Below are 11065 nucleotides of genomic sequence, written 5' to 3' on the forward strand. Positions count from 1 at the left end.
GTATAGCAACTACTTTGGTGTAATTCCTTGTTCTACCACACTAGCTCAACTGGGTCCAAGACCCCGGGCAAATTACTTAATCATTCTTGACTCTTTTTCTAGACTCTGTGCCAATAGCACCCCTATTGTGAAGGTTTCCGTGAGAATTGATATTATCATATTTATGTATGGTGCATAATTTTCTTACCATAGTTTGCAGAGTAATCATTCAGTAACTATTGGCTCTTAATTTTACTAGGTGATTTACAATAGAAGTATTTTCTTTTCCTTGAGTAGGTTCCAGCTAGAGGGTAGGGGTCTGAGTGGACTAGTTTGTAAGTGTGTATGTGTATGCATACCACATATGCAGGTGCATTTGGGGGTTCAGAGAGTGGGAAGAGGTAGGAGGAGTCCCAATTGCTCCCTTACCCCCAGCTCACTGGCAGGAAAGCTGACGTTGTGGCTGGGGGCATTGACTTCCCTGCTTCTGCCTCACTACACACCAGAAGCTCTAAGTGCCACTGCCTGCTGGTTCTTAGCTTGGGGCCCCTGACACAGGCAAAGACGGAGTATAGGTCAGCTTCTCATCCATTAGGTTGCAGGATGTTTGGGGATAAACGTCATCTTGCAGTCTCTTCTGGGTGTCCTCTCAATGTAGGAAACAATGAGCAATGGAGTGGGAGGAACCTATTTTTAGCTCAGGCCAAAAGGTAGGGATAGATGGAGATAAAGCAGTTCATTGGGGAGAGGATACAATATGTAGCACTTCGGTCCTCCCTCAACTTGTAGTTGGTCTGAGGTGTAGCTGGTCTGAGGTGTAGCTGGTCTGAGGTGGGGTCAATCTGCTGACAGAACTGACAGGACAGGGAAAGCATGGTGGCACATTGAACCCACATTGTCCCCCATTCTGGATCAGATCGATGTTACAGGAACTTTCCTGTCTTGTTTTCAGTTATAAAGCAAGATTCCTTTGCTACCCCCCACTCTCATGCCCTGGGAAGTATGCTCTAGGTATATGGGCAACATTTTTATAGTAGAATCAAAGAATACTTAAGATGCTTAACCACTCTTGGTACACTGGAAGTTCAAAGTTGGGTTGGTTTGTGGACTTTGTTGAAATTTTGTTGAGGAAACCTAGGGTCAGGGAACTGCAGGAGAATAGGATAGATATTAGCTGAACCATCTCAAGAGGACTTTTAGATCTTCTGTTCTGTGGAGGCTGGGAGAGGGTTTTGTAGTCTTTGGGACTGTTTAGGATCAAGCCTCCAGTGAAGTGTTGTACTAGGTTGCCTTTCTTTCCCATCCTCTGCCCAGCCTCCCATGGGCTGCATGTCCCAGCCCTCGTCCCAAATGACCCTAGTGTTCATTGCTTCAAAGACCCCCATCTTCTTAGTCCTTGAGCACAAAGTTTCATTCTCCCTCAGATCCTCTGCTTCCTGGTCTTCAAGGTGTAAACATGGCGCTTGATTAGGGAGAAGAGCTCATCACTGAATTCTAAACTCTTTGACTGCTTTTATTTTTCTTTTTTCAGGTTCAAGTGCTGGATTGTGTCATGTGACCATCCCAAAACTCAGAGCACCCTATGGCCATCTTTGCCCTCTGTCACATAACTTGAAAACTGCCTGATGGCCTTTTTGCAATGGTTCCCTCCAGGAAGCCTTGATCTCAGTGAAGAAGTCCTTTCCCGGCATTCCAGTGCCCCTGTCAGCCCCATACTCCTCAGACACCCTTAACAAACAAAGGCAATCACGCACACGGTATAACAAATACACAAATAATAATTACACTAATTATGATCAGAGGGGCACTGGCCAGGTCCACACACATCATAAGGTGGGAGAGGGGAGTACTAGTTCCCACTAGGTTGCTGGGCTGTGCCCCCAAGCCTCTTTACCCCATGCCTCTTTGGGGGTGAGGAGGACCAGGGGAATGAGACTTCAACTCATAGATTTATGTTCATAAGAGAAAGACCCTCCCCCAAAGGTCTTTATTTGGTGGCATTAAAGGGGCATATTCTAAGTGTCCCCCAAGTCTAATGCCCCAGCTCTCTAGAATTTGTAGAGGGAAGTCACCTGATGCCTATTGCCCAGCCCCCACCCTGTGCCAAGATCAAGAGACACGGGCATTTGCCCTTGGAGGAGGCGTCTTCTGTTCTTCACTTCTCTGTTCCTTTCTTTCCACCAAGGAAATGTGAATGGTGTTGATGGTCACGTGTATCTTGTTCTCCAAGATTGGGGCATAAGGAATGATGAAGAACAGGGCCAGAGAGGAGAGGCTGGGGGTTAGTATAGCTGCTGTCTGGGAGGAGGCAAGTTGAAACACTTAACAGCCCTTGCCCATTCCGGTACCGAAATATCTCACTTTTTCACTGTGGGAATGGGAATAAGATGTCAAAACTCACCAACATCACCTTTCCAAGGGTGGCCACATACCTTTGCCCCTTCCACCAGCTGGGCCAGGCAGGAAAGTCATGCTCTTGGGAAGAACAAGCCTTCCAGGTCAGCTCTCCAGCTTGGGCTTACTTTAGTTCAGTACTGTTTGCATCAGACCCACGACTGCTGGCTCTACTTAAGAGTGACTATTTTGCTGAAGGTTCTTTCCCCCTCCTCTCCTGACATCCTCTAGGCTCTTGCCGGGAGCCAAGAGGTCTGGAGGTGAGGTATGGCTAGGGTATGGATCAGGTTCTCAGCTCCTTGTCGTCAGGCACTGTCCAGCTGGGAGGCAGAGGGGAACTTGTACTCTGAAGCCTGTGACTCCTCTAAGCCTCACATCTCTTCACCACTACTCTGGTGCCCTGGTTATCTGTCCCACAGCGAGAGGTATTTTATGTCCATAAAGTGCCCGTGGTAAGTGCTCAGAATTCATCTCTTGGCTGTGGCGGGTGCTGCTATCTCTCATTCCATCGAGGGGAAGAAACTGAGGCACGGTGAGTCCAGAGGAGGGTGGGTCAGGATTGTGGGAGGAATGAATAGGCCCAGCTAGTGACCTGGAGTGGCAACCAGTCCCTGCCTGCTTCCTAGCTTTCCAAACCAGGGAGTCTCCATCCTTCCCAACCTCTTCCCTAACTGGCCTTGTCAGGTGCTTTTCCCCACTTGTATTGTCCCCTCCCTGCTGCCAGGTACTGCTAGATTCCAAAAATAAAAGATAAAAATAATTATAGACACTCTGCTCCTTTGTTCTACCCCCTTCCACCCTGAGCTTTGGGGTTGGGGGACTAAAATGTCCCCCTTCCAGAATCCCTTCCACCTTGGTCTGCTGGCTCTATTCCCTAGCCGAGAGCAGTGATTTGGATTCAAATGCCCTGTAACCTTCAGCCTCCTTACAACTCCTTTCTTGACCCCTCCTGACCCTTCCCAGACCTGGGGACTCTGGGCTCTCTCTACTCTTCTTTTTATTGACCTGAAGATAGAGGCTGGGAGCAGAGGCATTCCACAGGCTCTTTGGTCTCTCTCTTGGCTGGGGGGAATTTGGGCATAAGCAGGCCACACCTGTGCCTAAGTCAGTACTGTGAGGGTAGACCTGAGGGTTAAGTTTCGTGGCTCTCATACAGATACTGGATGTTGAGCCCCTCCCTCCCACCCCCCACCCCCCCCAGCTCCTAAACCCTAACCTCTTACTGTTTCTGTGACTGCTGGAATTCAGTTCAACCCGTTTGGCTCAGGAAGGTTAAGTAGGGTGATTTTGGGTTGGAAACTTCCATGTGTCAGCCCTCTTGCCCTCTACTCCCATTCTCAACCCTGGAAGCTTTAAACAAGTGCTTAAGTAGGTGAGTATTGAGGAAGAACAGGGTTTGGGAGATAAGGGACAAATAGGGCACAGTGGGCAGGGGCTCATCTATTTCAGTAAAGCCAAATACCAAAAAATGAAAAGTCATAATAAATAAATAAATAAAATTCCCAAATCCTCACTTTTGCCCCTGCCCTCACTTCCCTTCCCCCAGCCACTGCTGGAGGGAGAAAGGGAAGAAGCTAAGAATGGGTTTTGATTTCCTCTCTTACTGAGAATGGTAGTCAGGGGATCTCCCCAGACCATACCAAGCCCCTCACCTTGCCAGTGGAAGAAAGGAGGCTTGGTGTGGGGCTTTCTCAATACTCCATTTCTGTCTCTTTCTCAGGGTTTATCTCTGCCTAGTCTCTGTCTCTTCTGCATCTCTATCCCTTTGCCTTCTTCTCACTGCTGCTTTTTGTTCCTCTGTCTCTATTCCTCTGCACTACCTCTGTCTCTACGTCTCTCTGTCTTCTTGCCAAACCTTCTCACCTCAAACCTCAAAAACTCCCCACCTGACCATGCCCCCTCTTCTTCCCCCTTTCCCCCAAACCCCTCACCCCTGAATTCCCCACCTGCCTCCCTCGGTTGTATTGCACACTGCTTGGGCAGGGAACAAGGTGTGATGTTCATCCGAAGAGGTGGAGGGAGCTCTAGGGCCTGGGGGGAGGGGGTCAGGGCTGGGGGTCTAGGGGTAGGGTCTGCTGGGGAGGCATCCTCTGTCCCCCACCTTAGGAGCAGCCACAGCGATCCACCACCATGCCAGGGATCTTGCCGTAGATAATCTGCTGCTTGTCATTGAAGTAGAGCATGTTGATTGGGGACATCTTGGTGGGGGTACAGCAGGGCCCAGCAGAGCCTCTTGGGTTAGCCTGTTGCACCAAGTGGGTGTGCGGATACTTTTGCATGAACATGTACTCGCACTGGCCGGAGCAGTAGTTGGCCTTGTAGCGTTTAGGTGCGATGATCCAGTCCCAGCCAAAAGCCTCAAAGTCCACAGTGAGGGGGTATCGGCAGCAGCGGGACTCACTTGAGTGCTCATCGCAGTCCAGGCCCAGGTTCCGCCGGGACCGTTTTGTGTTCTCTAGGACTCGAAGCTCCATGAAAGGATGCTGGGGGTGAGGGAGAGGAGAAATAGATGTGATAGCGCCTTGCAGAGCTCTTACTCCCTGTTTCTTCTCACCTGCCCCTCAACAGGGGCATCAGAACAGAGACTATTGATTTCTCAGCTTCTCCAACGCTCCCATCCCCAGCCCGTCTTTTACCCACTTTTCTTGCCAGCTAGCCACCTCTCCCTCAACTCACCTTCCCCAATTCTCTCTTCCGGCAACCTGATCCTCATCAGCCCCTTGGCCCAAGGTCTCAACAACAGCCCATCTTTGTTGTCCCATGAATCTATTTACTCAAATAGATTTACTTCACCCCAAATCTAGTTTTCAACTGTTGCCCCCCCTTGGATCTCTGAAAAGTGATAGCACCCCATTACCACCACCTAACTCTCCTCTAGAATCAGCTCCGGGCCCTAGAAAAATAATGCTGGTCCCCAACCCACTTTACGTTTCTGGTCTACCATTTCCAACACCCCACCTCCTCAGGGCCAGGTTATACATATCTGCCAATATCTCAGGCTCCCTGCTCACCAGCCCCTCAGCTCCCGGCCCCAGGGAGGTGACAGCCAGGTCTGTGCCACTGGGATCAAAGGCGTTGATCTCGATGCCCCAGTTGCTCTGTGGCTGGCGGAACCAGCTATGTAGTACTTGCTTGAAGTCGATGCTTTGCCAGTGGCCGGAGCGTGAGTGCAGGTCAATTTTGAGCGAGCGGATACGGATGTGACGCCGGCCTCCGCCCCCTCCCCCTGCGGTCCCTTCCCCAGTTAGGGGTTTCAGTCGCAAGATCTGCAGGTAGACTGTGGCTGGACGGGGCACAGGCCGGAGATAAACCCACAGCTGGGCCTTCAGTACCTTTGTGAACATCACCTTGGGGCTGAAGTGGAAATGGCAGCAGAGAGGGCTGCCATCTGTCTGCACCGCAGGGTCAGCTGATAAGAGAGAAGGGGGCACAGTATCAGCACATGGTGTCTGTGGAGGGGGACGCTGGCAACTCAGACTCCTCAGCCTGTGTTTTCCAGTTCTTTACCCTTCTTCCCTGCCTGTCTTCTTGACTGCCATGTCACTGGTACCTAGAACAGCAACCCCTGCTCTCCCTGTAAGATAACGGCTCTATCAGGCCTTACTGATCTACACCCCTTCCTTAATCTGTCTGCCCTAATGCAGAGGTTCCTCTCTACCAGATAACCTGCAAAGATAGTTGTTAGGGAATTCTTCCACCTTCAGTCTTCCCTTCCTCCAACTTTCCCTAGCATGTAGGGCTCCAACTTTTCCTGAACCTTTGATGCTCTCCATAAAAGCCAAAGCTCACATCACACCTGCTGTCCTCAGGTCACCTTGCCCCATTTCTGCTCTGTTTTGTCTGGTGGCCAGGTGGAGCCCAGCACAGCCCCCAGAACAGATGGCCTCAGGGAATGGATAACCCAGGGTCCAGATAGGGAGCATGGGCTAAATTTATTCCATGAAGTAAACCAGAATTCAAATCTAGGCTTCTTCCATCATTCCCACCAGAAACAACACACCCAAAAGAATGGAACTACTCAAGCACTCCCCATGCATCTGACTGCTCAGTCCCTTGACCCTGAGAAAAGTTCCCTCAGCTGCTGCTTCCTCATCACCATTAATGCCTCCACTTTTAAGAAAGGGAAGAACTACCTCCGTGTATTTTTTCTCCTACTTTCCCAAAGCATCAGAACTAGTATTCAGCACATCAGATCAACTTTAATCAGTCTTCTCGCCCCTAAGCTTCCTTTGGTTTCTCAGTCCAGTGCCAGTGAGTCTTTACAAAGGTTTAACATCCCAACTTTACATTTTGGCCAATTTCCCCTTGTTTTGGATAATAAACTGACCCTTCTTGAGTTTAAAGGATGATTCTCAATATCTGCCTCTACTTCCATTTCAGCTCCTCTCAGTTCCCCTTTCTAATCTCTTAAATCAGTTGGGAGTGCCCTAAATCATGTTTCTATTGGATATTCATTCTCACTCTAAATAGCCTGAGAAAGAATCGGGAATGAGCTTCCAGAGCCATGTAAGGATGATCAGGAAGTCCAAGCCCTTATGTATCATGCCCAGGTCTGCATAATCATGGAGAATTTATCATCTGTTGTTTCATCAGCACTCCCCCACCCCCATCCTAGGAGAAGGAGGATACTTCAAGTGAGATGGGGATGAAAGTACTTAAAGATCTTCACATATTCAGGACACAAGACACAAAGTTCCTTTGCAGCTTTCCCTTGGTTCTTTTCCAAAGTCCCAGGGCACTGGTAGTCCAGTTATCCTCCAGCTGGAGCTTCAGTGATAGTGCAGTGGGGTAGGGTTTGGGGAGTGGAGACGGGGGATTAGGAGAGTCCCTGGGGCAGGGTAGCTGCTGGTGAGATGGAAAGTGACAAGCAACAATCCAAATAGCGTGCTCTGCCTAATTTCAGTATAGGGCTTGTTTTATTTCCCTGCCTGTCTTCACCATTAGGTACTAATCTCCACGAGAGTAGACACTGTGTCGATGCTGTTTCTGTTTTGCTCACCATTGTAGCATTATTGCCGCCCATAGTACCGGGGCAGTGTTCAGTAAGTGCATGCTGAATGAACTCCCTAAACTCCCAATCTTCAATTATATAGGCAAGTGCCTGAAAGTTCTTCCCGGCATCTAAACACTGTTCTTTGACTACAGTTGAAGTGGGTTTAATCACTGCCTGACTCATTAACCAGTATCTGACCTTATTCACCAAGCTTCTCAGTGATACAGAAAATAATCCTTGCTTCATAGGAGTGCTGAGCATTAAATAAAGAACGTGAAAATAGCAGTAGTTTCTCAGTTGGTTTATCGTTAGTTTTCTAAACTCTAAACATATGTCCCTACGTAAGTTGACCCAAGGCTTAGTAATGGGGGACTGGGCTCCAGGGCCCCATCTCTCTAAGTCTTTGGTTCCTTCAGGCAGAGTCCCCCATCCTCACCCCCGGGAATCACCATACACTTCTCCCCCACTGGATATGAGGACAGTTGGTATCACAAGGGGACAGGATGAAGACATCTGGAGAAAGAAAAGGGAAAGGAGAAGAAACGGGGGACTGGAGATGGTGAGGGAAATAAGAATAGAGAAAAGACAGAGATGAAGGCATGTTAGAAGAGACTGACAGAGAAATGGAAAAAAGAAGGAAGAGAGTGGAAGATCACGGTAGGGGGAGAAGAAATAGGTTTGGGAGCTGGAGAACACTGGGAGAGGAGGAGGGATGCAAAAGGAGTGAGTGGGGGTTAAGAAGCTGAAAGGAGGGAAGTAGCTAAGACTAGTGGGGTAGAGAGAAAGGATGGAAGGAAACAGAGGGAAGAACAAAGAAGCAGGTAGAGCCACAGAGGGAAACAAGGGGCTTGAGAGAGTCCCCAACACACACACAGGCCCAGCTCCCAAAGGGAGGGGAAGGAGCCACATCTGTGTTGGATTGATCCGGGTTGGTGGCAGGCAGCAGGTCAGGTTTAGTAGGCGGCTCTGTTCTGGAGAGAGGTCATTGCACTATTTTCAGCAAAAGCCCAACCCCCTCTCTGCTCACCACCTCCTCCTCTTCCCTCACGCCCCACTCCCAAACACCAAACACACTTTCCTTACTCCGGCTGGAAGGCCTAGGGGCAGGAGGTTGGACTGAGAGGGCAGGGGCCTCTTGGTGTAGGGAGGAGAGAGAGAAACTGAGGGGCTGGGCTTGGCTCCCAGAAGGGCAAGGGGGCTGGGTTCCCAGGATGAAGGCTGTGGTGGGAGAGCCTGAGAGGGTGGAGGAACTAGGGCAGGCACTGCAGCCTAGGAGAGGTGGGGGCTGGGGTCCAGGGTTGAGGGCTGGGGGAGGGGAGGAAGGGGGAGGGGAGCGGAGGCCATCGCTGCTGACAAACACCTCCCCCGATTAGCAGAGCACAAGTCTCTTATTAAAGCGGGTCCCTGGGGATTAGACTATAAAAGTCTCTTTTTCCTTTTCCCCTCTCTCCCTCCCCGCCCCTCGGCTCCCCCTCCCTCCCTTAAGAGCTCAGCTTGGCTCTTAAAGGGGACGTACAATACCTGGATGGAGACCCAGTTCCCTAGTTATCCAAGTCCGGGGTGGCAGGAGGGTAGAAGCCGAGGTGGGACCCCACCTGCTGGTGTCCTTCCCCGTCCTCCCCAGCCCCTGAGTCTAACCAGCGTTTCCCAAACTGTGTGTGCAGTGTCTGTTCACTTCCTGCATCCCCATTACCAGAGCTAACTCTGGGCTCAGGCCTATTGGTTAAGAGATGCTAGGGATAGAATGAGCAAGGGGAAGTCCTCAGCTCCATCACTCATTCTGGAAATCCTCACACACTGCACCACACAGACCAAAGTACCTTTTTCCTCTGCACCCTTCACCTTCTTCCAGCAAACTCTTTTCAGAATCCCTCTACCACTCTCCGTTTCTAACTCTTGCTATCCCTGCCCCCACCCCTGCCCTCAGCCAGTCTCAGACTGACCCTAGCTTCTATAAAGCACAAGCCTTAAGAGCAGAAGGGAGACTGAGGAACTCAAGACCAGATCCTAGGCCTTCCCACCCCCCACCCCAGGTTAGTTTCCTAGTCCTCCGAGTGTTCTTTACAGCCCTGACCGGTACTGTGGAGTTAGGGTCACAGAAAAACTGGTGGCAGTGTGAGGCACTCAGCCTCCCGGATGCACGCCTGGGCTCCTGTGCCTCTCCCTGGGGGGCGGGCCACTAGGACTCCCCTCAGCCCCCAGCTTTTTATGACCCATCTGCCAATAAACCGGTCTCCCCCTCTTCTGTTCAGAGCCATAAAACCAAACAGTTGTGGGGTCGGGGGCGACTTGCCAAACCACTAGGGCATAAGGGAGGGCCTGGCTCCCTAGAGTTGTTGGGATGGGGGAGACCTCAGTGGGGGAGGGGAAAAGGGAGTCATCTGACCCTAGGGGGGAGCTGGGGGGTTTCGGGGGGGGGGGGACAGTGTTGGCCTGGATTTTCCAGGCCATAAAATTTCAAAGCAGCTCAAGTCTATTAACATGTTCATCTTCCGTTTGGCCAGGGACTAGGATGCCTGGGTCCCCCCCCCTCCCCCTCCCCTCCCCCCCATCTATTGCTTTCTTTATCCCCCTAGGTCTTCCTCTCTCGCCTCAAGTCTGGCTGCGGCTAAGGGCACGTGAACATGGGATACAACACTCAGGTTTGAGCTGCCAAATGGGTGCCCTTAGCCCCAGCGCAACGGAGTTGAGTTCTCTGAGCTCGGTTAGTACCAAGAAGGTACAGCTTTCCCGGCCCCTTGGGAGACCTGGTGTCAGAAGGGCTCCCGATGGGACGGGTGCCAGCTGGACTGACGGGAGAGATACAGGGCTCTGGGATCTCATTCCTGGGAGAAGGAGAGGAGCACTAGGTTTTCTGCAGCCCGGGGGGCGCGTTGCGAAGCCCAAGGTGGAAGGGGTGCTGAGTTGGTGCCAGGGCCATTGGGAGGCGGAGAGCACGGCAGCCCGGCTGGGACTGCGGGGGTTCCGAAGCCCCCCGCTCCTGTTCTCCAGCCTCTCCACCAGGGTCCTTCAGGACTGAGTTGCTGTCCCTTCCCCTCTGCTGCAGGGGGACCCCAGCTTCCCCGAAACACCCGCACACACATACACACACACACACACACACACACACACACACACACACACGGGTGGGAAGCCGTATCTCGCAACCCTTTCCGTTTGCCCCCTCACCTCCGGGAGCGGGGCGTGCACACAACTCCGCAGCCCATCTCCACAGCTCGAAAAACTTGTGGAGCAGCCCCCGCCCCCCAATCCATCAAGTTTTCGCAGAAAAGGCTTCCCGGCCGGAGCAACCGGGAGCTCCCCGCTTCGGAGCGGGAGCCACTCACTTTCCCGGAGCCGGAGTGGGAGCCAGCATCCCACCGCTCATGCCCCGCCTCCCACTTACTCTCCTGGGCCATGCTAATGACAGTCTCGGTGGTGGCGTGGTACTCGTCCTCCTCCAGGAAGTCCTCGGGCTGCAGAGCGTCGCCCTGGAAGTCGTGCAGGTCCAGGATCTGTTGCAGCGGCGGCGCCTTGGGCAGCAGCTGCTTCACCACCTCGCGGCTGATGTTGGGCGCCTCCTTGAGCCGCAGTTTGCTCAAGATCTGCGACTTGATGCTCTCCAGGCGCAGCTCGCGGCTGTGCTGCCGCCACACGCACACGGGGCAGCCGTCGGGCTCGGGCGCCACGGACGGGGCCGGCCGGCTCGAGCGCTCCCCC

General features: G+C 52.1%; 1 protein-coding gene across 1 annotated transcript; it reads right to left on the minus strand.

Moving 5' to 3' along the window:
• Positions 1-1467: 1467 nt before the first annotated feature.
• Positions 1468-11064, minus strand: GDF11 (growth differentiation factor 11; the record flags this gene model as incomplete). Its single annotated transcript, XM_082421171.1, has 3 exons — positions 1468-4856; positions 5385-5782; positions 10752-11064. Coding segments are annotated over 3 exons (1092 nt in total), but the record flags the coding sequence as incomplete, so codon positions are not given.
• Between the last annotated feature and the right edge of the window lies 1 nt (position 11065).

This window comes from Balaenoptera physalus (genome assembly GCF_965194825.1).
Source record: "Balaenoptera physalus genome assembly, chromosome: 13".
In the NCBI taxonomy this organism is placed as follows: Eukaryota; Metazoa; Chordata; class Mammalia; order Artiodactyla; family Balaenopteridae; genus Balaenoptera; species Balaenoptera physalus.